Raw genomic sequence first — 26,801 nt, 5'->3', positions numbered from 1 at the left:
ACGCAGAAACCTGAGGAGAATGCAACAAAAAAGGAGACAAACTTCACTGGGACTCCCTAGACAAAACGTTGGCATACCTAATCCAGCAACTAAAAACAGATAAGACATCGCCACCTAGTGGGGTTTGCCCAGAAGTGCAACGCTGCTGTCCCAGTGGAAATCACTGCACCTCACTCCAGCTACACCCCTAGGGAGAACCCCACATGGGGCTCTCCTCAGATGCAGGGAGCGCGTCTGAGAAACGCCACAGTCCAAGGAAAGCACAGCAGCCAAGGCCAGAGGCGCCTCCTCCATCCTGGAAGAGGCTCTCCCGAACCCTCAGCTAATCCTGTACAGATGAGAAATGCCAAATACACTTTCCCACACTCCCCCTGCTGCTCGTCAACATGCATGGGAAGTCCCAGCCCACGTGAGGAAAGAAAAAGAGGCACAGACTGGAAAAAAAAAAGTAAAACCATCTTTATTTACAGATGACAAGATTGTGTATGGAGAAAACCCAAAAGAATGAACAAACCAATTTCTAAAACTAACAAGCAAACTTAGCAAGATTGCAGGATACAAGGTACAGAGCTCAACCACATTTCTATATACTAACACACAACTGGAGAATGAAATTTTAGAACAATACAATTTACAACTACATTCCAAAACATCCACTACCTAGGGAAACATTCAATGAAATACGTGTAACACCTTTACACTGAAAACTACAAAATTTTGCTGAGAGAAAATACAAAGGATATGAACAGAAACATCATGTTCATAGGAACACTCAACACTATTAATAAGTCAAATCTCACAAAGTTGATCAAAAGACCCAATAAAATCCCAGCAGTTTATTTTGTAGAAATTAACAGGCTGTTTCGAAAATGTATATGGAAATTTAAAGACCTAGAAAAAAAATTTAAAATTCTTGAAGAAGATCAATGTCACAAGTATTACACTATCAGACATTAAACTTACTATAAAGCTACAGTGATTAAGAGGGTCTAGTATTGTCATAAGGATAAAAGAATGGCTCGATGGAACAAAACAGTGAGTTCAGAAACGGATCTACACATATATAGACACGTGATGAATGTCTATGGAAAGAAAGGTGCTGGAACAACCAGATATGCATACAGGAAAAAATTTGACCTCCTACATCAAACTATACACAAAAGTCAATTTGAGGTGGCTTACAGGCCTGGCTACAACAGTTGAGACAATGAAAACTCTAGAAAAAACATAGGAGAATATCTTCCTGGTCTTGGAATAGGCAAAGATTCCTTAGTTAGAATAAAAAAATTACTGAACATAAAAAATTTGATAAACTGGACCTTAACAAAATTAAAACTTCTGCCATTTCACTTCCATCATTAAGAAAATGAAAAGCTTTACTACAGCAATCACCAACTAAGGTTTCTGCAGAAGGCTGGCTGATAAGAGGTTAATAGATGTCTTACAGGCCTGCCATGGATCTGCCTTAGAGAATTCGGTCTTTTAGGACAAAATGCACTATGCAGAGCAGACAGCTAAGAGGCTACAGAAAGCAAACCTGGAAATACTAGTAGATGACACATTGTTTGAGTTGTTTATGCCAGAGAGATGGTGTGAACTCTGATCACTGGACTAATTTAAAGTCAACCATGATAGAGAACTACATGAAGTCTAGTTGAACAGAACCCCTATAACTAAGGATATAAAGAACAAGCCACATGGAGACCGGTGGGGGGGCGGAGACGCAGAATGGGCTGGCCCCATTCAGCTAAGAATCTGGAGGGATATCTCAGCTGCGAAGATTCCCCACTGGAGGAGCAAGGGGCCCAGATCCACACTGGTTTCCCCAGCCCGCCCACATTACTGGTGCTGGGAAAGGAGCCCCCACATCTGGCTGTGGAAAACAGTGGGGATTCCAACCATCCAGGTGAGACAAAAAGGTTGTGGAAAACCCAGATGTCCTCTTGAAGGGCCCACACAGATTCACTCGCTTGTAGGCACTCACCCTGGGCTCTGGTGGAGGTACAGTGACTTGTGAGGCGTCAGAGATATACGAGGAAAGATTGAATTGTGAGGCTTTAAGGCGAGGACAGGAGGGCCAGTCATCATTTTCCCTGTGTAGAGTCCTCCCATGCAGCCGGCAGGCGGGCACCATCTTTCCTGTGTTGAGGCCTTCCCCACACAGCCAAATCTGAATCTGCGCTGGCCTGGTGAACTCTGCTCGCTCCCCCCGGTGACTCCCTGGGACCCCACCCCACCCAACTCATGCAACGCCAAAGACACTTTCTCAGCAAGCAACCAGCCCCATCTGCATTGAACTCTTTCTTGGACAACTCTTGGGGGTCCACAGGCCCCAGGTGGCAGCAGATGGCCTCGGTGTGCTCTGGGACTTTTGTTGAGTAGCTCCAAGCTCAGCTCTGGCACCAAACCAAAATCTGCATTAATTTGGTGAACACCACTTGTCCCACCCTGGTGACTCCTTGAAATCCTGCCTCAAGCAATTCACATGCCACAAGAGACTCTATCATCAGCTGAACTTTATGGGAGTGGATAGGTGGGAGCAGGCCTCTGGGTGCCCAGGGCTTTTTGCAGAGCTACCCCAGGCCCGGTACTGGTGGCAGCCATTCTGGGTTCGCAGTGTGGTCTCTCCCATGCACTACCAGGTCTAGCACAGTGATCAACCAACCACAGATCTCTTTGTAGCTCCTACCAGGCAGTGGCTGACCAGGGCCTGCACCAGAGCCCCTCCAAAGGAGGCCCAGAACCAACATACCTGGAGGTTGGCTTCAGACCACAGCAGGGCACCGCCCATTGGCTCCACAAGTAGCACACCCAAAGGATGGTCTTAACAGATCCAGAGCCCACTGGGGTGAATCTGGCTCCATGGGGTAAGCCCCCCACCCAGCAGCTCGTAAGCTGTGGACATGGCCAAACCCCATAGCCTGTTAGCCTAAGGGTCAATACCACCCACTGACATGCCAATAGCAATCAAGACAGGTATAATAGGAGAGTACACACAACCCACACAAGAGAAACTCCTGGAGTACCTGGTACACATGACCAGGGAGACTGTGCTACTGGGCTTTGTAGGGCACTTACTACATAGGCCACCTGGCCAAAACTGGGGGACGTAGCAGATCTACCTGACACATAGACACAAACACAGAGAGGCAGCCAAAATGAGGAAACAAAGAAATACATCCCCAATGAAAGAACGGGAGAAAACTCCAGAAAAAGAGCTAAAAGAAATGGAGGCAAGCAACCTGCCAGATACAGAGTTCAAAACACTGGTTATAAGGATTCTCAAGGAACTTAATGGGAACTTCAACAAATATATAGCAAGCATAAAAAAGGACAGAGAAACTATAATAAAGAGCCAGTCAGAAGTGAAGACTACACTAGAAGGAATTACCAGCAGACTAGAGGAAGCAGAGGATCAAATCAGGGATTTGGAAGATTGGGTAGCAGAACACACCCAATCAGAACAGCAAAAAGAAAAATGAATCCAAAAAAAAATGAGGATGGTTCAAGAGACCCCTGGGACAACATCAAGCCTAACAACATTTGCATCATAGGGGTACCAGAAGGAGAAGAGAGAAAGCAAGGGATTGAGAACACATTTGAAGAAATAATGACCGAAAACTTTCTTAACCTAGCAAAGGAAATAGATATATAATACAAGCCCAATAAGCACAGAGTCCCAAACAAGATGAACCCAAACAGGCCCACACAAAGACACATTATAATTAAAATGGCAAAGATTAAAGACAAAGAGTGAATCCTAAAAGAAGCAAGAGAAAGACAACTAGTTACATGTAAGGGAGCCCCCGTAAGACTCTCAGCTGATTTCTCAACAGAAACTTTTCAAGCCAGAAGGGATTGGCATGAAATAGTCAAAGTGATAAAAAGCAAGGACCTGCAACCAAGATTACTCTATCCAGCAAGGCTATCTTTTAAAATTGATGGAGATGATAAAGAGACTCCCAGACAGGAAAAGCTGAAGGAGTTCATCACCACCAAACCAGTATTACAAGAAATGTTAGAGGGGACGGCCAGATGGCTCAGTTGGTTAGATCGCGAGCTCTTAACAAGATTGCTGGTTCAATTCCCACATGGGATGGTGGGCTGCACCCCCAGCAACTAAGGTTGAAAACAGCGACTGGACTTGGAGCTGAGCTGTGCCATCCATGACTAGATTGAAGGACAACTTGGAGCTGATGGGCCCTGGAAAAATACACTGTTCTCCAATATTCTCCAATAAAATAATTTAAAAAAAATGTTAGAGGGAGTTAAAACGAGAAAATATAAATGAATAATAAAATGGCAATAACTACATATCTATCAACAATTACTTTAAATGTAAATGCATTAAATGCTTCAATCAAAAGATAGGTGGCTGAATGGATAAAAAAACAAGACCCTTACATATGCTGCCTACAAGAGACACTTCAGATCGAAAGACATACACAGACTAAAAGGAATGGAAAATGGAAATGAATTTTTAAAAGCTAGGGTAGCAATCCTTACACCAGGAAAAATGGATTTCAAAACAAAGGCAATAACACGAGACAAAGAATGATCCAGTAATCCCACTTCTGGGTATTTATCTAAAGAAACCCAAAACGCTGCTTCAAGGGGATGTGTTCATCCCTATGTTCATTGCAGCATTGTTTACAATGGCCAAGAAGCAGCCTGGGTTTCTGTCGATGGATGGATGAATGGATAGAGAGGAGTTGGTGCATATACACAATGGAATATTGCTCAGCCATGGAACAAAATGGGTTCTTGCTATCGGGGGCAGCATGGATAGACCTGGAGGTTATTGTGCTGAGTGGGGTATATCAGACAGAGCAAGAGAGATGGAATGTGATTTCGCTTATCTATGGAATCTAACAGAAACAAACTCATAGATATAGAGAATATTTTGATGGTTGCCAGACGGGAGAGGGATTGGGGGGAATGGGTGAAAAGGGTGAAGGGATTAGGCAGTACAAATTGGTTGGTACACAGTAGTCATGGGGATGTAGGGTGCAACATAAGGAAAATAGTCAGTAATACTGTAATAACTATGTATGGTGTCAGATACTAGATTTATCAGGATGACAGATGGGAGAGGGTGTGGAGGGCAGGGTCAAAAAGGTGAAGGGATTAAGATGTACACATTGGTAGTTACAAATTAGTCATGAGGATGTAGTCAGTAATATGGTGACAACTATGCATAGTGCCAGGTGGGTACTAGACTAGTCGGGGGGATCACTTCTTAAATTATATAAATGCCTAACCACTATGCTGTACACCTGAAATTAATAAAAAATAATACTGAAAGTCTTATCTAATTGAAAAATTAACAAATGTGTGAAATTTATAATATAACAAATCTTGAGAACAAAGCAGCTGACTGTTTAAAAATAAATAAAACAAGGATATAGAAAGACAAAATCAAGAATGGGAAACCATACGCCATGTAAATAATAACCCAACACAAGCTAACATACTTATAGCAATTTCAGACAAAGTAGATTTAAAGACAAAGATCATAATAGAGACACTTCACAATGTTAAAAAGTTCAACTTACAAATCAGACATGGAAAAACCTAAATTTGAATATACCTAATAACATATCTTCAAAATATATAAAGCAAAAATCAACATATCTACAATAAGAAATACACAAATCCACAACCATAATGGAAAATTTTAAAATTCCTTTTTCGATAACTGATAGACATAAACACAGAGAAACTCCTTAAGAGTGGTATCAGCAAAATGGAGTAGGCAGTTCCCAACTTCCATCCTTCCACAAAACCATTGAAAAAAACAATCAGAAATTGTCAGAACTAACATTATCAGAACTCCAGAAAACAGCTAAAGATTTATAACAACCAAGGAGAAGTAAAGGCAAATAAAGAAAAAAGCAAATTTTAAAAAGCAGGAAAGCATTGTGGTATTTTTACTGGCCTTGGGCCACCCACTCCCCAGCTTTACAGCTGTTTTGAAGAAGGCCACCTGCATTCCCAGTGCGGTACCATGTTCTGGAGGGAGCAGGGATGATCTTATTCACAAATTATTTTGTATGTCTCTCCTAACCTGTCTGGGGGCCACCTGAAAGACTGACAAACACCAGGTGTGCATCTCTGTCTGGCCAAATCTGGGATTCTCTCAATATGACAAAAGCCAAATATGTATATGTGTGTAATATATAAACCATAACTAACATCATACTCAATGGTGAAAGACTGAAAGCATTTCCTCTAAAATCGGAAATAAGACAAGGATCCTTGCTTTTGCCACTTCTATTCAATATAGTATTAGAAGTTCTAGCCAGAGGAACTGGGAAAAAGAATAATAATAATAATAATAATAATAATAATAATAATAATAATGGGCAACCATATTGGAAAGGAAGAAGTAAAATGATCTGTGTTCAGAGGTGACATCATCTTATATGTAGATATCCTTAAAAAAAAAAAATCCACGAAAACAAAACAAACAAAACACCTGTTAGAGTTAATTCATGAAGTTAGCAAAGTTGCAGGGTACAAAGTCAGTTACATTTCTATATATTAACGATGAACAATCTGAACAGAAAATTAAGAAAACAATTGCATTTACAATATTATAAAAAAAAAAATAAAACACTTAGGAATAAATGTAAGGAGTTAAAAGACGAACACACTGAAAACTATAAAACATTGCTAAAAGAAATTAAAGAAGACATCCCATGTTCATGAATTGGAAGACCTAGTATTGTTAATATGTCAATACTCCCAAAGTGATCCATAGATTCAATGCAATCACTATTAAAGTCTCAATGGCATTTTTTCAAGAAATAAAAAGCCCATCCTAAATTTCATTAGGATTTTCAAGCGACCTCCAATAACCAAAACAATCTTGAAAAAGTTTTTAACACTTCCTGGTTTTAAAACTTACCACAAAGTTACGGAAATAAAAACAGTATGATACTGGCACAAGGACAGACATATAGACCAATGGAATAGAATAGAGACTACAGAAATAAACCTTTGTATATATGTTCAATTGATTTTCAACAAGGGTGACAAGACCATTCAAAGGGGAAAGGACAGTCTTTTCAACAAATACTACTAGGAAAACTGGTATCCACACGCAAAGGAATAAAGCTGAACCCTTACCTAACACCATATACAAAAATTAATTCAAAGGGGATAAAAGTGCTAAAAATAAGAGCTAAAATTATTAAACGCTTAGAAGGAATCATACAGGAAAAGCTTCATGATACTGGATTTGGCAATGATTTCTTGGATATGACACCAAAGACAGAGGCAACAAAAGAAAAAGATAGATAACTGGTCTTCATGAGAATTAAAAACTTTTGTGCATCAAAAGGCACTATCCACAGAGTAAAAAGAAAATCCACAAAATGGAAGAAAATATCTGCAAATCATATATCTGATAAGAGATTAATAATAAAGAACTCCTACAATTGAACAACAAAATGCTATTCAAAAACAGATAAAGGAGATATACAAATGGTCAATAAACACATGAAAATATATTAACATCGCTAATCATATAAATGCAAATCAAAGCCACAATGAGATACCATAATTCACACCCATTAAGATGGCTACTATTAAAAAAAATTAGAAAATAAAAAGTATTGGCAAAAAGGAGGAGAAACTGAAACCTTTGTGTACTGCTGATGGGAATATAAAATGGTGCAGCCATGTGGAAAAAAGTTTAGCAATTCCTCAAACAAAAATAGAATTACCATATGACCCAGCGACTCCACTGCTGTGTATATACACCCAAAAGAATTGAAAGCAGGATCTCAAAAAGACATCGGCACACCCACGTTCGTAGCAGCATTATTCACAATAGCTAAACCCAGGTGTCCATGGATGAATGAATAGGTAAACAAAATGTGGTATATACACATGGAATATTATTCAGCCTTTAAAAGGATGGAAATTCTGACACATAGATGAACCTTGAGGACATTATGCTAGATGAAATAAGCCGATTATAAAAGAACAAACGTTGTATGCTCCCACTTACATGCGGACCTAGAGAAGTCAAATTCATGGGGACAGAAGCAGATAGCGGTGTCGGGGCTGGGGGGCGGGAATAGAGGGGGTAGGGAGTAACTGTTCAATGAGCACAGAGTTGTAGTTCTGCAAGATAAAATCTGGAGCTGGATGGTGGTGATGGTTGAACAATATTAATGTATTTAATGCCACTGAACTGGCATTTAAAAATGGTTAAGATGGCAAATTTTATGTTATGTGTATTTTAGCACAATAAAAAAAATTAGAAAGAAAAGAATGAAGTTCTAAAACATGCTACAACATGGATGTACCTTGAAAACATTATGTTAAGTGAAATAAGCCAGACAGAAAAGGACAAATACTGTATGATTCCACTTATATGAGGTACCTAGATAGTCAAACTCCTACAGACAGAAAGTAGAATAAAAGTTAACGGGCTGGACAACCGGAGGTACCAGAGGGAGGGAACTGGAGAGTCATTTCTTAATGAGTAGTTTCTGATTGGGATGATGAAAAGGTTCTAGATACTGATAGTGGTGATGTATGCACAGCATTGTGAACATACTTAATGCTATTGAATTATACACTTAAAATGATTAAAATGGTAACTTTTATGTTCTATAGATTTCCAAAAAAAAAAAACCTTAGTAGGAATCCTAGCCATCTGAGCAACAGGATCAGCAGGACAGACACACAGGACATGGCCCATCACAGGCAGAGAGCCGGTGTGGGGGCCCAGACAGCAGAGCTAACGCAAGCCTACCCAGGGTTCGGGCACTGACCCTGCAAGGCCTTGGGGCCATGTGAAGGATTCTCAACTTTGTTGCAGAATGATGGAGAACGGACCTGAGTTAGACTGATGAAGGTATAGCTGCAGTCGAAGACAAACAGGGCAGGTTTTGATGGGTAATGTGGGTGTGAGAGGGAATGAAAGAGGCTGGCTCAAGCAGCCATGTATAGAGCAGGGAAGCAAAATTGACCACTTCGATCAAAAAGCTAGTCCCGGTAAGTTTTAACAAACTGAAAACACTCAAAATTTGTTCTCTTATCACAGTGCAATTAGGCTAAAAAACAGTAATAAAAAGATCACGAGGAAATTAATAACTACATTACTTAGAATCATAGTGGAAATTGCAAAACATTTTGAACTGAAGGTCAAAGAAAATGTACATAACAAAACTTTTGGGATGCAGCTAGAACCACTAAAGGCAATTTTATAGTCTGAAGCCCGCATTATGAAAGAAAAAAGGCTGGAAATCAATGAACTGCACATCTCAAGAAACTTTCCGGAACAAAAAAGGAACCCGGGGCGGAAATATGGCTCAGTTGGTTAGAGCGCAAGCTCTGAACAACAGGGTTGCCGGTTCGATTTCCACATGGGCCAGTAAGTGCACCCTCCACAACTACCGTATTTCCCCAAAAATAAGACCTAACTGGAAAATAAGCCCTAGCATGATTTTTCAGGATGCTCGTAATATAAGCACTACCCCAAAAATAAGCCCCAGCTAAGATCGTCAGCCAGATGGACACATTTAGTACATCCGTTGCAACACACAGACGTATTGACATTAATACTTAAAATAAATAATATAAATTATAATTATTTGTAAATACTCAAGCGGGTGTCTTTGGACGACAGGTAAACACCTACGTAAACAGATGAACTCGAGACTTATTGCCAAATGACAAATCGGAGTACAGACACAACACACAAATAACGTGCACACTTGATAATGAACGGACGTGGTTGTGTCTAATATGAATCTTCATAATTCAATACATCATGTGTTGTAACGGAAGTACTTAATGAACTCATGTGAAACAGAGAAACATTTTCTAAATTTTGGTACCTGCAATTTTTCGTCCCTTTTGTGTAGACCATCATTCTTAACTGTCATCATTTTCGTTGCCACACCTGTCTCGTAAATCTTCAATTAACACTTGATTTAATGGTAGATTTAAAGGGAATATTTTCACCCCCAGACAAGATGAGTGCAAAACGAAAGAGCTATTCTGTCAAGTACAAGAAAGGAATTGTGGAGGGTTCCCGGAGCAAGAATCTTAAGGATTTCTACAAAGAGAAGTTGGATCTCCGAGTGGTCAGAAAATGTCGAGCAGAATACGATAACCTCAGTCAACAGGTGGACGAGGGAAATACCAAGAAGCGCAAGTGTGGATCAGGTCGGCAAAGATTATTTCCTGAGCTGGAAGACATCCTCTGTGAATGGATTGCTGACAGGAGAGCAAAGGCTTTGGTTGTGTACGGGGCTGATATTCAAGCATTTGCCCTTCCAATGGCACCACAGTTAGAAATACCCCCAGAAGAATTCAAAGCATCACAACACTGGCTGGGTGGCTTCCTTCAGCGATATGAACTGTCTCTAAGAACATCGACAACACTGTTCAAGCTGGAAGATACTGAAGTTATTAAACGTGCACTTGTATTCAAGTCCTTTGTTGATGGCATCGACTTTTCTAAATACCAGCTCTCCAACATGATTGTAATGGATGAAACTGCAGTGTTTCTGGGCCAGGGATCTCAAATGACCATTGATCAGAAGGGTGCCTCGTCAACCTACCTCTACTGGTTATGAAAGTGCACGTGTCACCTGTATTTTGGCAATTCGTCTGGATGGAAAGAAAGCCCCACCTCTAATCACCACTAAGGGCAAGAAAGATAAGGTTGAACGTATTTCAGGCCATTTATGTTCTTGAAACCGAAAAAGCCTGGTGCCCACAAGCAGTTATAAGGCAGTGGGTCGATTTCATGCTGCCACTTGTTTTGCGAGGTGGCCAGAGGTCTGCTAGTCTGGGATTCAGCCAGCACTCACCGCACTAAAGACATGAAGAACTTCCTGGCAGAGAGAAGAACAGATCAAATAATGATTCCTGCAGGAATGACTGCCTATCTCCAGACTCGATACTGCCATAAACAAGCCATTCAAAGACCATTTGCGCATGGAAATCAATGACTACATTGAAAATAGAATGGAGAGAAATCAGCGTGGAAACTTTGTGAAGCCTGGCCTGCAAGAGGTCGTGACTTGGGTGAAGAATTCCTGGGATAAAAATCACTGCCAGCTTGTTGCCAATGCACTGCGAGCAGGCTACATGGACAGGAAGTGCTCATTTAAGGAGAGCTCTGTTGCTGGACATGAGAGATTGGGGCCAGTGGTTCTACAGGAAATGGAGTCGCAAGAAATTCAAGCCGGAATTCGGGGTTTGGAGAGTTATGACGATATTCCAGAAGAAGATGGCATGACTGTATTTGAATAAATGTAGATTTTTGTACATGAATAAATGTAGATTGTTGTACATAAAAAAATGTAGATTGTTGTACATGAAAAAATAAGACATCCCCTGAAAATAAGGCCTAATGTGTCTTTTGGAGCAAAAATTAATATAGGACTGGTCTTATTTTCAGGGAAATATGGCAGATTGAAGGCAACGAGCTGCCACTGAGCTGCCGGTGGGGTAGCCGGATGGCTCAGTTGGTTAGAATGAGAACTCTCAACAATAAGGTTGTCAGTTCAAATGGGATGGTGGGCTGTGCCCCCTGCAACTACAAACTGAAAACGGCGACTGGACTTAAGAGCTGAGCTGCGCCCTCCACAACTAGATTAAAGGACAACGACTTGGAGCTGATGGGCCCTGGAGAAACACACTGTTCCCCAAAATTCCCCAATTAAAAAATTTTTTAAAAGTAACCCAAAGGCAGAAGGAAATAATAAAAGAAATTAATGAAACATACAATAAAGAATATCATCAAAACCAAAATGAGTTCCTTGAAGAGCTAAAAAAATTTATAAACCCCTAAAGACACTGTGTAAGAAGAGTGAGTGCACACATGCAGAAATCACCAACAGCAGGAATGAAAAACGACATCACTGAAATCCTGCAAACCATGAAAAGAGAAGCTAGTATGAACTTGAAAACTTAGATAAATTTAGAAATGTACCAATTGCTAGAAAAGGAGAATTGAACGGAAAGAAGAAAGAGGAGTTCCACTAAAACTATAAAAGAAATTGAATCCATAAAGAAATCCTTACCCTCAAGGGATAGACAGATGGGTGAGAAAAACAGCAAAATGTCAACCACAACATGCAGGTAGCGGGTACATGACAGTTCACTGCAGAATTTTCAACTCCTCGGTACGTATGAAATTTTTCAAACTAAAAGGTCATAGGGAACCTTCCCACACTCAAAAGAAAAAAACAAAAAACCTCCCAGCCAAGATGTCCTCACCAGTGAACTTTGCTAAACATTTCAGGAAGAAATAACAATCTTGCACCAATTCCTCCCAAGACTGAAAAAGAGGGAACACTCCGTCAGGTAGGTTTGAAGCTGACAGCCTGACACAGGAACGCATCACATGACAAAACCTGAGGCAGCAGCCTGTGGCTTCCGCCCTACGTGGTCTGGGTGCACCTGAGCTAAAGCCCACCAAGGGGTGGCCCTGGAAGCTGCTGCTCTGCTGAGACCTGGAGTTGCAGCCCCGCTCCCACCCTGCCCCTGACCCCACCAGGCCCCACTTACGGCCTGCACCTCGCCAGGGCCCGGGGGCCAGCCAGCCGAAGCCTCCATGTCATGCAGCTTCTGCGTCTGCTTTAGCTGGTTGAGCGATGGCTTCAGCTGAGCAGCTCCCACTGTCTTGCTGGTCCAGTCATCCACCAGCTTGTGAAGGTCATCCGTGAAAGTGCCTTTCTTGTTGTTGCTGTTGTTCACCTGAGCCTGGACATGCAGGGCGGGCGGGGGACCTGGCTCGGGGCCTGGGACCAGGCTGCTGGTGGAGGACCCTGGGGAGGCACACACAGGCCAGGGTTGGTGACACTGCCCGACAGTACAATGGCCAGTTTGCAGGCATTCGTACAATGGCGCGCTTAGGCTGGACAACACCTTGCTTCAGGAGATGGTCTGCATTGAGGGGACCACGTGCCAGTTTTAGACACAGGGGACTGGGCTGTGTGGCCATCTCATAGCCAGGTGCCAGAACAGGACCCCAGCGGCCGGCAGCCTCACTCTGCATCCACCCTGTGCCCACACTGCTCGGGCCCACCAGGCTCCAGAGTGAGTGAGCGCAGCACAGCTGGCACAGACTGGGGGAACCTCTTCAGGCCCCTGCACTCTCAGCTCTAAGACAAGGCTCAGAGGGGTCAGGGCTTTGGGCTCAGCACACAGCAGCTCCTGCTGTTATTCCAGTGGTGGGAAAATGATGGGGATAGACTAGATCACTGGCATTCCTATGAATTTAAAGGGCTTGGTGGTTTGGAACTTGAGACACAGAAACTGCAGCCAGGCGGAGCTGGCAGGGCCAGCTGCTGGGGAGGCCTGCGGCCAAGACTCAGAGCAGGACCAAGACGAGCGCACTCGCCACTTCACTGAAAGGTTGTTTTAAATGACCAAAACAGGACATTTGACTTTTTAAAAAACTGTGTCCCCTCCCTCCCTCCAACATAATTCCTGGCTGGCAATTTTGAAAAAGCCAATTTTCAAATGTTCTGCATTAAAAAAAATAACCCAATGACCATCTCTTCAAACAAGCCGTTGCAAAATGTAGTCTACTTTAGTGGCTAGCAACGAAAAAGCACATACACACAGTTAAACATTAGTGATGAGATTCTACACACGCAGAGCTTAGCTACATGAACATTTCAGCCAAAGAAAAAAAGGGAAAAAAAAAAAAAAAAAACAAGGCGCGAGATGAGAGCAGTGGGCGGCCCAGGTGGACTGATTCCCATTTTGTCCCGGCATCTCTCCTCTGGGGGGGAGGGGAGCACTCATCTTTAGCACTTCAAGGAAACACTCATTCCTATGGTTTTGGAAAAGGAGCCAATTAACAAATGGTAATATGTTTTGTTCTGGAGAAGGAGAGTCTGTTAGATGTAAACTGGCGAGAATGCACAAAGTCTAGGAGCCATGGGGACGCGAAGGGGCACCTGCGGGGGGGAGGGGAGGACGGGCTGTCCCACCAGGTGGAGACGAGGCGGCACCACAGAGGGTGGACGCAGAGCAGGTCACAGCTGCCTGGCCAGCAGCCTGTGGCTCCAGGGCTGGCCACAGAAACCTTGATACACACTAGCCACAATAAAGCCCATGCAATGGAGAGCGGACAAGGGGTAAAGAAACCCGATAATTACGACTGCTGTGCTCTTTGCCTAGACAGAGACGCTTCAAGGCAGACCCTGCAAGGGAAAAAGAAACGACACAAGACCACAGGATTAGGCAGGACAGCACACACGGGGACAAGCCACCACAGTCTAAGCAAAAGACATCAGTGTGCGAGGAGGAGCACAGGCCAGCAGTTCAGAGAGAAGGGACCAGCCGCCTGGGCTCACTGGGCGTCCCCGAGTCAGTGTGCAGTTCACAAGAGTTTCACCGAGGGGTGGAGGTGCAGGGCCAAGCCCCAAGCTTCAGATAGAAGTATGTGTATCTCTAGAAACATATTCAAAAACAAAACAAAACAAAACAAAACCAAAAAAAACCAAACAATAAAGGTAAAGCATACCACTTAGCTTTCAAATGTAGGGCTTTGGGGAGCCCCACTGGTTGAGGCAAGGAAACCCCACTAATGTCAGCCAGGAGTGTGCTCACTGGAGCAGGGCCTGGCTCTGTCTGGCCAAGAGGCCCATGGAGGGGTTTCCAAGTGCAAAAAGATACATTGTTTTGCAGGTTTGAGGCCAATCCTGGATCTCCGACAGCTGCCCTGACCAGGCCAGTGGTGGGTGTCACAGAGGAAATACAAGGGGTCCTATCTATGGAGGTGGGAGGCTGGGCTTACCTGCTTCTCCACTCCACTCAGCCTCATCTGGTGGACAGGGGTCCACCAGGGCACAGCAAGCCCTCCTTGTCATTGGACCACCACCAAGGGCTGCCAGACATTGCAGTCCCTAGAGACTGTCGGTGCCAGCAGGCGACATGTCACTGTAGTGTCTGGTGTGACCTACCTAACGGTCAGTGCCCAACTAGACAGCAGATGAGCTGGCCGGGAGGGTCTGCCACACCGGCTCACCCTGCTCCCAGGGAGCAGGCAAGGAGCCCCCAAGGTCACCCAGCAAGGCTGCACTATCACAGAGGGTCTGCTGTGCTCCCGCTACAGCCCCCACAGCCACGCTGCAACCTGGGGTGTTTAGCGCTCTCCCCAGCACCCCAGGCCTGGTACACAGGCGCTGCCTTCTGTGTTTGAGGACGGGGCAAAGGTTGGCTCAGGCTCCTGCAGAAGAGCTGCACGCGCTGCACTCAGAATTTTAGTGCAGCCTGTGTGCTGAGGCTGTCTTGGGGAGAGGGAGGTGACGTTCTGCTGGGATCTCTAATGTGCAAATGAAAACAAAAAGGCTGAGCGGCAGTCCAGACCCATCGACTTGGTGTTGGCGCTGAAGGGCCCTGACTGGTCGCATCCTACTGGATGCAGGGGGCCCTTTGGGGTGCCTGGTGTAGGCGGAGGGCCCCAGGCGCAGTGACTGTGCAGGACACCAGGCACGTGCACCTTCCCTGCCAGGTTCTGTGGCTGGAGCCTCTCAGACCACAGCAGTCTCCTGTAGGTGACGGACAGCATGGACTCAGTGACTGTGGGTCCTGCACCTAATGGCAGCAGGTTCTTGCAGAAAGCTGCTCTGGGCCTGCCGGGTGAGAGGCCTGGGTTCAGGGCCGATTCCCATCATCCTCACGGGAAGAAAAACACCCACAGGAGGACCACCCACGGCCAGCTGCCTGCTCAAAGCTGCCCGTGGGAGCCTGGGCCTGTGATCAGGGCCCCAGACAGACCTTGCTGGGAAGCTGGGGCCAGGGCCACCGGTCACCAGAACACCATGCTTGGCGCTGGGGAGCCACACCGGCCCCCAGAGGCCTCCACACCCTTGCCTGACACAGACCTGAGCTGACCAGAGCAGATGCCTCCTGGCCCTCCGGGCTCACCTTTCAACACAAAGCCACTGCATTTGGGGCCTTCCATACTGAGACCATGCCGTCCAGCGGAGTGCAGAGCCACAGCTGGGCAGCTACCATGTGGCTGGTGACCAGCCCTCATTCAAGCCACAGCCTTGCCTCCTCCAACCTTTCCACAGTGTTTGTGTCCTAGCCTGGTGCCTGCTTACCACAGTTGGCATCTGAGGGACAAGCCCCAGGCCATCCTGCTCACCCCACCCGCTGGTGTATACGATCCCTGCTTCCTGCCCACAAAGCTACCAAGGTACAGAAAGGCAGCAGCAGGTGCCAGGACCCACACGGGGCCTACCCGTGACCCAGAAGAGGCCCACAAAGGGCCCACACGGGACCTGCACGGGACCCAGACAAAGCCATAGGGGACCCACACAGGGCCCATGAGAGGCCCACAAGGGGCAGGAGGGTTCGAACCAGCCCCGACCCTGGGTTCCTATGGAGAGTGGCTTCCCCTGTATGACTGTCTTTGGCCAAGGCTCTGGGAAGTCCCTGGCTCCAGAACTCCACGTGGGACAGGTGCTAGGGTGGGGGGCTCGAAGGCCCCCCGTGTTGAGAACACTTTCTTCCCAGACTAAAAAGGTAGCACGCAGGATGGCCTAGCATCTGGCCTTGTGTGGTGCACCTACAGCAGTGCCCCACGGCAACCAGCCTCCTGCCCACAAGGCCGAACCAGGGGCTCAGGCAGCACCCAGGCCTGCAGTGAGGAGAGGCCCCGCACCACTCGCCCCTATATTCCCTCTGGCACAAGAACAGAGGCTGCTCCTGCCAGGGACAGCCAGCTTGCTCGGCACCCGCCCCATGTCCCCCCAGGCCTCTGGCTGGCTACTAAGAGGACACCTCCAACTCAAGGGCATCCGATGCGGACAGACTGCTTAAAAATGGGCCAACCTACAATCATCTCCACACTTGCCATTTATCACCGTGTTCAAATACTGACAAAGGCCAGGAGGAGCTGTGGGGCCACAGCCTCAGGGTGGGCTCCCCCAGACAAGCCAGGCCCCCTCCCCCGACACCCATGATGAAAGGCACATCTCTAGTGGTGGCTTTACACCGACTGCAGCATTAGGCACTCAGTTCTGGCACAAAGAAACAAAGAAACAGAAGGATAGCAGCAGAGCACCATTCTGGGGGTCTGCGCATGGAGCCACCAAGTTCTCAAGCTGGAAAACGTGCCACAATCTGTCTGTGAAGCAGCTGCATCTTGGCTCTGCCCTGGGGTGACTTCATTCTGCCAGGGTTGCACGGTCCCCGAAGTCCCGGGGCCAGTCCCTTTGAACAGCCTGCTGGGTAACCCACTCACCAGTTGGGCCTGGGTGGGCTTGGGCATGGTGGGGGGCTGTGTGGGAGAGTGTCCTCCCCTGCTCCAGGGCCCTCTCCCACAATCCACCAAGGTGAGGGCAGAGCCTGGGGTGAGGGGTGCTGCACAGTGGCAGCGGGCGTCCCAGAAACAAACTTGCTGCAGTACGGACGCCAGGCCCGCTGTGAAAAACAACGTGAGAAAAACAATAGTTCCGTGTGCACAGAAAAGTCCTGGAGGATACTGGCAACTGGTCCCAGTCAGACAAGGAAAAGCCAGAGGCAGGGAAGGTCAATGGGTCTGAGAACAACTTCCGACCAACAGGACAGCAGACGCCATTGTTTCCGCAGCCCAAGTTGCCCACACCGTTCACTGGCACAGGAGGGGTCCTATAGGGTGGGTAGCCGCCTCAGGGTCCAGCCCTTCCTGGGGGTCTGCCCACCCTGAGGAGGTGTTGTGACATCCCCAGGATCTGTGTCGCAGACCTGGCTGCCTGTCCCACATGGGGTCACCTCCCCACCTCCTGGAAATGCCTACAGTTCCACCCCAAGTGCCACCAGCCTTCCCGACTTCCCTCATCTTCTCTGAGTTGCAGGGAAGCTGGGGTTTCCTGTTCTTCAGATTCTGTTTTCCCAGAACCTTGTCTCCTGCTCCTTCCAGGACAGGGAACTGAAAACCTCTATCGGCCCTACTTCAGCTTGAGCTAGCCAGCGGCCCCGCACCCCCCAGCTGTGGCTCTCAGAGGCTGAGTTCCAGTTCCCTCCTCCCTTTGTGGCCAAGCCCTCCCTGACCAGCTCTGAACTCCCCTCCAGTCTTTCACAGCTATGCTCCCTCGTCACCCAGGAAGCAGCAGACAGCAGCTCCAGGAAGAGCCCTGAGCACCAGCGGGGTGGCTATCAGGCCGAGACCGAGAATGTGCATCCCGAATCAGCGCGCTCTGCGAGCAGCCGCGGTCCCTGTGGCGGTGAGCGAGAGCCACGGCCAAGCCTTCTCCTCACCAGCAACCTCAGAATGAGTGGGGCCACATCATGGCCTGAAGAGGCTAGGAGCTCAGCCAAGACATGCCTGAAGACAACAGGGCTGAGAGCAGCAGCAGCAGCGTACCCACAGCACGGAGGAAACAAGGCCCAGCAGACGCGCACGTGCCACAGCCAAACACCAGCCCGCGGGCCAGGGCCCCGTCCACACCACACTATGCCTGCCACAGCCCGTCCACTGTTCTTTTATCCTGGGGCAGTAAGTAATAACGAAGCCAAAGCAAACCCTTTAGAGAAAGCAAAATCAGGGAGGTACAAGGGCAGCCATGACGGCCTGGTGGGCGCACTCACCGGGCATTACCCAAGGGCCCTGGGGAAACTACCACCTACTCTAAAGTGCTTCCCATGTCTGGCCGGCGGCCCTCCCTGTAGGGACACAGTCGCTTGTGTCAGCACAAGATGCCTGGAGACCCAGGTGCCCTCACACTGGGGCTTCCCAGGCAATAGCTGTGCACACCCCACCACCCAGCTTGTCAGCTAACCAGCGGCCCAGTGACACCTATGTGAGCCAGCCACCTATCCATGGCTGAGGAGCGCTGGGCAGTGCCTGGGCGTTTCTGTCTCGTCCTGGGCCTCCGACCTGTCTTCCCTGCCTGGGGAGGAAGGATACCGTGGACCCTCTGAAGGGGATGGGTGCCTACTGCGGAAGGCCTCAGGTCCCAACAAGCACAATGTATCTTTATTGTACAAGCAAAAAGCCAAGTGCCCCAAACCAGCATGTCCAATCCAACTGGTAAAAAGCTTAATTTTTCTGTTAAAAAACAAAAACCTGAAAACCCCACAGCTTCTGATTCATTTGCCAATTGATGTGAGGGATGAAAACAATTTTGGATGGCCCTGAGCAAATACGCCATTCCTGGGCATGAGTCCTGGGTTCTAGGAGGGCATTCCAGGTCTCTGAGGACAACTGGAACTGAGTTTGGTTTCGCAAGGCTTTGAGGAACTGCGTAATTGACTTCATCTCTGAGGCCCACGACATAAGAGGGAGACGCACCAAGTCAAGTGCAGGAGCTAGAGAGAAGACCAGGAGGGGCCAGGCCCAGATGGGGAGCACGGCGGGAGGCTGGGCATCACCTCTCCCAGAGCAGAGTGGAGAGAGGGGCTGGGGCGTCCTAGCTGGAGCTCGTTCTCCGCATTTCCACATGCAGGAAGCAGGTGGTGGGTGGACAGTACTGGGTGCTGGAATACGGCCCCTGGACAGATGTCACACCCTCCAGTGACCTTCTAGCACTGTCTCGGCTCACTACATGCATGTCTTCAAAGTACAGACATGTGAGAAACACACCATGCGTCTAGAGAAGGCCAGGACTTTCTTTTTGCTATTATTGGAACTGGGGACAGTGGACGTGTGTATCTGCCACAATTGCAACAGAAATAAAATTACGTCCAACGTAACAAATAAAAACAAAATGAGTGACTAGAGAAATGCAGAGTGCCTGGCAGGGGTGCCTCAGGGTGGGGCACCGAGGTCGGGATGGGCAGGCCCCTGCACATGCTGTTGGTGCCCAGACAGGAGCCGAGAGCATGCACTGCTGCTCTCTGGGCCCAGAGGGTGGGTGTGGACAGGGCTGTTTTCAATATTGAATTAGGTGAGCTTAGTGGGGTGGGGGTGGCGCCCTACAAAATGTATGAAAGGTAATGAAGACAGGGAGGGGTGGGGGAGAAACCAAGGGCCAGGAGGTGGTAAAATACAAAAGAACAAATACAGACAGATGGACACAGACACGGGTCCACTGAGGAATCGAGTGCGAGGTTTGCTACTAGACTTATAGGTCACTCTCTCAGACGTTGGGTGGTAAACCGTCCAGCCTGCAAATGAATATAGAGGGAAGAAAACAAAGAGACAGGAATCAAGTACAGTCTCTGGGCTTCCTCCTACACCACCAGCCACAGCAGCCTCGTCACTTAGCATCCACGGCTGCACCTAGCCCAGCCCAGAGGACCACAGCCACTGACCACATAATGGAACGGAGGAAGCATTGGAGCGGAAGAGAAGCGGACCCCAGGAGAGGGGGCGGGACAGGGTGGGGACCAGACGCGGCAGCGGTCACCACCACGTCTCTGGGCAGAGATGGCATGGGAAGCACCTCATCACGGCTGCTGCGTCCACGGCAATTCCTCCTCAAGGCCAAACACCCAGCTCAAGAGCTATGCCCTCGACCCCCAACGGCCCTCCTGACAGAAGGACCTGTATTTAGTGGGGGCGCGGGGCAGCACCTGGGGCCCGGCCCAGAGCACACAGCAGAAACCACGTGTGACCACTCTGTCCCGGTGCCTTCCCCAGGTTGCTCTAACCAAGCACGCCTCCCCCTGAGCTGCTTACAGCAGCACTCGCTGACGGGGCCATCCACTCTTTTCATTCAGGCTACACCTACGATTACTTCTTTCAGGAGTCTTGGCCACAGCTCACACCCCTCTACACCGCACGGGCCCTACGTGGCTAGCACATGCTCAGAGACGGCAAGCTGGGAATCACCTGGGCCACGCGCTCCGCCTCCGTCACTGGCTAAGCCGGAGCAGATGTCTGCAGACAGGGAGGCCCGCACCGAGCAAGGCTGCTGGGTCTGAACTGCCTTCCCACATGGGTCTGACGCTGCCGCGGGCCCCACCCCGGCTTTGGCGGGGTCCTTGGCAGGAGGGGCTCTGCTGCAGTCTGACAAATGACCTGGGTGGGGAGAAGGGGGACAGGCACGATGAGGTGCCGCAGGGCAGACGAGCCTGCTCCTCCCTGCTCTTTGCTGGGTGACCTTGAAGAAGCTGAGTAGGCCCTGGGCATGTGGCAGGGTTGCCCACGTGGGTGTTGGAAAGATGAAAAGAATGACCAGTGTCCACCAGTCACCAACACCGTGCCGGGCTTGTGTTGCACAAATACAGTGAAAGGACCACAGCACATGTGGAGACGCACACTGGGGCTCACAGTGGGCCTATAAAATTCCTCCTCACTCTGGTCAGTCTCCCTTTAGCTTTGGGCATTGGCATGGGATTCGCGTCATTCTTGCATTTCATGGACGTGTGCCCTGCAGCTTATGTGCCACACCAAGAAGGATGATGGCTCGGGACCAGCTCACTGCCAGCTTCCTACCTGGCACAAAGGAGGATTTCAGCACCCTGGATCTCTACCCCAGAGTGCGGGGGCACGGGGACAGTGTACACATTCAGTACCCGGGCATCATGGTTAGGGGCCAAGGGTCCTCCCCACCTTTCCCCTCCTCCCCAAACAGCTGCTCAACCCCTACTTCCAGCAGACGACATGTCTGAGAACCAGGGCGCCCTGAAGGGAACGGGGGGGGGGGGGGGGGGGTGTACTGTGGCTCTCAGCTCCGGAGACCTGAGCCGCCTCCTCCCTCGCACACTGTAGCCCACGGTGGCTGAGGGCTCTGAGCAGGCCGGCCCACTCACCGTCCTCTCCTCTTGCCACAGCATGGGGCAGAGGCCCAGGCCTCTCACAGCCCACAGCGACTTCCCCGCTCCCATGACAGGTGAGTCAAGGAGCCCCCATCCAGGTATAGGTGCCTGCCTTCCATCTGCCCCGCTCCCTGCCCAGTCCACGCCCGCGGGTGGCCAGGAGGGCACAGGGCCCACCTGTGCTGGAGGCCACGACCTTCAGCTGCTGCACCAGCGGGTTCAGCAACCTCCCTGCCTTCAGCTTGCTCTTGCTGGTCTTTCTCCGGCGGCCGGCAGGGGGCGCCGTGTGGAAGAGCCCCAGGTTGGGGGGCAGAGGCTTGCCCAGGCGGTGGTACAGAGCCTCGATCTCTTGCTTCTGCTGGCTCTGCAGCTCTGAGATCTCCTTCAGGTGCCTGCAGGGGGAGAGAAGAGGAGGCAGGGGGGCCTTCTGGTCATTTCCACCACACACAGCCCCTCCAGGAGAGCCTGCAGTGGGTGTAAGAAGTGGGACGGGCAGCTTACAGTCCAGCCTGGGCAGACTGGGCCACTCGGAGGGGACACAGGAGCATTTATTTAATTTAAGCATCACTTTGTGCTTACATCTAAACCAAGTGGGCGTCACTGGGGGTGCCTAGCATCGACACCCAATGACACAGAACTGCAAAAGGCCAGCCTAAGAGGACTCAAGTTTTCCAACATCTAGGCTCATAGATGTTTGTTTGTTTGTTTGTTTGAGGGGGTGGGTTGGGGTGGAATGGGTGACTTTACACATTTATGCTTGAAATATAAACCCACATAAAAATAAAAACAGGTGAAAAGAAAACTAATCAGCGCTCAGAACTAGGAGGTTGCCTTGATTTATCAGGTGTTATTTCCTCCACAGGAAGGAGCACAGCACGAGAGGGCTCTATGATGAAGACGCACTGTCAGTCGAGACACATGTTGTCAGCCCGGGGCCTGGGGCTCTGGCTCCAGCCCATCTCTGCCAGGGGGGCTCTCAGCTCAGGCAGCACCCCCAGGGCAGAGCTAAGTTGACAGGTCACACAGGCAGGAGACCTCTGTTAAAACTGAGATGGAAGTATTGGCTGTGGGCAAGGGCAGTGCCTAAGACAAGCCAGAAGAGGGCCGGGTGGTCGCTGCCAGCCTCCCTCAGGACTCACTGACTGAGCCCCTGGCGACTACCCCCCACCTGCTTTCCGCCCTCCTGCAACTCGCGTGGCACTGGGCTGCGCACTGTCCCTTCAGCTGTGTATCATAGGCCCTCAGCCTCATTCCAGGCCTATCTCCTCTGTGTGCAGCTGGGAAACAGGTCTTTTTCATGGTTGGACAGGAGGCAAGTTCTGATTTTACCTCTTGTGTCTTCAACGCGTGACAGGTTTGTTTTAGAAAAATGATTCTCTAAACATCAAACTGCTACTGCATCAGATTAGCTTATGACAAGCTATGATGTTTCAAAGTGAAATCTGGCTGGAGGGGGTAGGGATATGGGTCAACTGGGGAGTTTGATTTAGGAGGATTTGGAGAGGGCCCCCATTCTAGGAGACTCCTGCCCCAAAACCCACCCTTTCCTTCCATCCAGTCCCAGGAGCTGCAGTGGGCCTCTCAAAGGGGGCTCTAAGAACTGCAAATACTGGCTGGTGGGGGGACGGGGGAAGGCACCTGTGTTCCCACAGGGTGCCCAGGGGATCTGACACAAGCAAGACTACCTTCTATCCAGCAGCCATCAAGTCCCCTCCATTCAGGTCCAAACCCTGCCCCCTTCTAAATGGTCTCCCCTTTCTACTGGTATCCATCGCCCTCTTATCAGGCCAGAGAGCCAGGACTTAGTATCCTGAATTTCCTCCTTTCTCCAGCTCCTGTAATCCTTTCCTTTGCGGAGTTTCTTGTTCTCTCCTTTCCCCTCCGCGTACCCCACGCCTCCTCCAGGCCCTGTCCCCACTACTCGGGGCCCCCCCTCATCTCTAGGCTCCGCCCCTTCACCTCCAGGCCCCGCCCTCTCCCCATCCCCTCAGAGCGCACAGCAGCTTCTCCCTGAGTTTCTCACACCCAGACCCTCCCACCCCTCCACAACTCCCCCCACAGTGGAGGGCAGCTGTGTCTGGGCTCCCGCTGTCTCCTCTTGTTCCTGCTGACTGCAAGCTTCCAGGGCGACACCCCCATGAGAACACAGACTAGGCCCCACCCCATGCCCCCTCGGACACCACACCCCTGGAACCTGGCGCCTTACGGGCTGCTCCACACCCGGACCTCGGCCGTCAGAGGGCACTAGCATCAGTGCCCCAGGGCAGTCTTGGAGTACAGCAACTGGGATGAGGGGCTGGGAAGTGGGCGGGGCCAGAGCCAGTGGGCGGGGCTAGGAGGCAGGGACCACTGGCAGGGCGTGGCAAGATCTCCAGGCCCTCCCAGCATGCACCACGCCCGGTCCCACCCACCACTGGGGAGCAGCCGAGCTCATGCGTGGGCAGTTTCTGGCCCCACTCTAAGAGCTCTCAACCCATGGCCACTCCCTCCCCAGGACACCAGCCTGTCCCCCCTTGGTAACTACACTGTGGCCCCTCCTGGCAGGAAGGAGACTTCAGGGTGCAGCTGCATTTCAGGGACTCTGATCACAGTGGGGGCAGGGAACACTTGCAGATGGAGAGAATAAATGTAAGGGAGTCCTGGGTCTGAGCAAAACCAGGCCTGTCCTGTTAAGGGTCACAGGAGCGGGCAGAACACAGCGGGGACGCAGGGCCCCAAGACCAGGGACCAGGCCAACAGGCGGCAGTGACATCGCCTCTATCCTGTCACCTGCCCAAGCTCCAAACACACATGGTGGAAACTAGAGCTTAGCTGCTCACTGCACCGTGGACCCCACACCAACTGGCTGCCCATCCCACAGGACCTACTTCTCTCGAAGACTCTGGAGCTCCTTCCTGATGTCCGCGTCCTCACTCTCTGAGTCATTGTCACTGCTGATGTAGGACTGGGAGTGGAAGGAGGTCACACTGATGGTGGGGACCTTCACGCCCGTCCTGCTAGGTGTCTCCGGGCCCGGGGAGCCAGCCCTTGAGGACCTGTGTAGGAAGGCGGTGGCCTTCTTCACGAAGTCACTGGCCACGCTGCCACCACTCCCTGGCAGGGAGCCATGCTTCTGCACAGGGGCCCTCCTACGAGGGCACTCGTCCCCAGAGTCACTGGACACGGGCTCGCCAGGGCCAACCTCGATGGAGGAAGCCGTCTGCGCCCGCCGCAGGGCCAGCTTCACGTCGGGGCTGCGGGGCCCCTCTTCCAGGTACACGTCGGGTGGGGCAGAGTACCGTAAGCTGTGAGGGGAGGCCACGGTCCACTCGTCCTGCGTGCTGACTACCGAGAACCGGCCCACAGTTTTGGCTGGTGAGCTGCCATCCTGCTGCCCTGGCTGCTTCAGAGGGGACCCCAAGGCCGGAGGACCGTGCATCTGGGGGTAGCTGGCCTGACTGCCCTTGGTCAACATCCCCAGGCAGCGCTGCGTGGGTTCGGCTGAGGTTTCCCCAGGGACCCCGCCACTCTGGTCTGTGGGCTCCAGACGTGCAGGAATGGCAGAAGCAGGGGTATCCTTGGGAAACAGAGGAAAGGAGAATATTCCACGCAAACACAAGCAGAGAGCAAACCCCACCAACCAGCCAAGCATCTCCTCATCTCACCAAAGAAAACTACCTACCTGAGGGGCGCTGGGTGTAGCCGGGGAACCTGAGGCCACCCAGCCTCCGTCAGAACCCAAAGTATTACTCAAGGACGGTGCTGCTGTAGGAACATCAAAATCATTACTGGGACTGGCGCCGAGCACACGGGCAGGAATGGCTCAAGGCCTGCTGAATCAGTGGGAGGGCAGTGGGCAGGAGGGAAAGGGAGCCCAGTGAGAAGTTGTCCTCAGCCCCTCACATCACAGGAGATGCCCTAGAACCTGGGGAAGGGAGGAGGTCCTACATGCACCTGCTCCGGACCCTCAGACACAGCTAGGCCCTCTACACACTTGATGGTGTCATTGTCTTACCTGCCATCTGTTACCTGATGGTGTCATCTGTCTCACCTGCCATCTCTATCACTTGATGGTATCACCCTGTCTCACCTGCCATCTCTAATACCTGATAGCTGTCACTTGTCTCATCTGCCATCTCTTCCACCTGATGGTATCACCCTGTGTCTCCCTGACATGTTCTGATAATAAAAGGGTCTCATGAGGTCCTGGAAGGAGATCAATAGAGCCAATTCTTAACCCTGCTGTTCCAGTGTCCATGTCATCTGAGGCTGTCTCAGTTTCCCCATCTATAGAATAGGGACACAGCATATATCTGGCCTGCTTTCCCAGAACTGCAGTGAAGAATGAACAGCAGGGCAGGAGCTGATGTGTGGGAGACTGGCCTGAGCTGAGGCCTATACACAGCAAAAAAAAGCCACGGGCAGGCTGGGGCTGTGTGTCAGCCCCAAGCTGGATAGCCGTGCTGCAGTAGAAAGTTAATAGGCCAACAGAGCCTCCAGCAAGGCTGGGGTGCAGGGTGGGGCTGTTATCCATTTCTACAGGAAGGACTTTCTCTCCTTGGGGTGTGAACATACACAAAGGCACATGACAGGCTCTGCCATGGCTGGTTCCCACCCAAGATGCTGCGGGGTGAAAGGTGGAGATGTAGAGTGCCTCAGGGCAAGGAAGGCTGGTGGCACCTCGTGCATGGTAGGGGCAGGGCTGGTGACCTGGGGCTCCTTACCTGTCACTGGTGACGATGTGGCCTGCTCCAACATGGCCCTGGGCCTAGGGGCCATTTCTGACTTGTCCAACTGGAGGAAGAAAAAGGAGAGCCGGGAGCCTCACTTGCTGACATCTCTGCAGCTAAACTGCAAATCCTCTCCGCCTGTCCGAAGGCTGGGCTCCTCCCTGCCAGGCCCAGGTACTCCACACGCACTCGGCTATCCCAGCTGGGTCCTGACCCTGCACATGCATGTCCCACATCCCCAAACGGGCCACTTGTTGCAAAACATGCTGGGCAGGTGAAGTGAAGAAGTGGGTCTCCAAGAGCAGGACGACGGCCAGGCTGAGTGAGGCAGCTCTGCGTGGCTAGGATGTGTAGCCACCAGGCTCCAGCTGGCCCCACCCATCAGACCCCTGCCCCAGAACGACACCTCTG

The 26,801-nt window shown here is 50.0% G+C and overlaps 1 protein-coding gene across 17 annotated transcripts in view; it reads right to left on the bottom strand.

The window, feature by feature from the left end:
- Nucleotides 1-26,801, bottom strand: part of WNK2 (WNK lysine deficient protein kinase 2) — a 116,107-nt gene that overhangs the window by 3,518 nt on the left and 85,788 nt on the right. For 6 of the 17 annotated variants that reach the window (XM_081066076.1, XM_081066078.1, XM_081066062.1 and 3 more), the window contains exons 21-28: nucleotides 26,385-26,454; nucleotides 25,343-25,425; nucleotides 24,549-25,237; nucleotides 21,859-22,073; nucleotides 20,753-20,941; nucleotides 19,987-20,085; nucleotides 14,145-14,189; nucleotides 12,544-12,803 (exon numbers count right to left, since the gene is read on the bottom strand). In XM_081066076.1, coding sequence (XP_080922202.1) covers nucleotides 12,544-12,803; nucleotides 14,145-14,189; nucleotides 19,987-20,085; nucleotides 20,753-20,941; nucleotides 21,859-22,073; nucleotides 24,549-25,237; nucleotides 25,343-25,425; nucleotides 26,385-26,454 — 1,650 coding nt within the window. The remainder of the gene's footprint in view (nucleotides 1-12,543; nucleotides 12,804-14,144; nucleotides 14,190-19,986; nucleotides 20,086-20,752; nucleotides 20,942-21,858; nucleotides 22,074-24,548; nucleotides 25,238-25,342; nucleotides 25,426-26,384; nucleotides 26,455-26,801) is intronic. The other 11 variants (XM_081066077.1, XM_081066063.1, XM_081066072.1 and 8 more) reach the window with 5 other exon arrangements.

Source organism: Rhinolophus hipposideros, assembly GCF_964194185.1.
Source record: "Rhinolophus hipposideros genome assembly, chromosome: 11".
In the NCBI taxonomy this organism is placed as follows: domain Eukaryota; kingdom Metazoa; phylum Chordata; class Mammalia; order Chiroptera; family Rhinolophidae; genus Rhinolophus; species Rhinolophus hipposideros.
The sequence above is the reverse complement of the archived record's forward strand: the minus strand, read 5'-3'. Positions and strand labels throughout refer to the sequence as shown.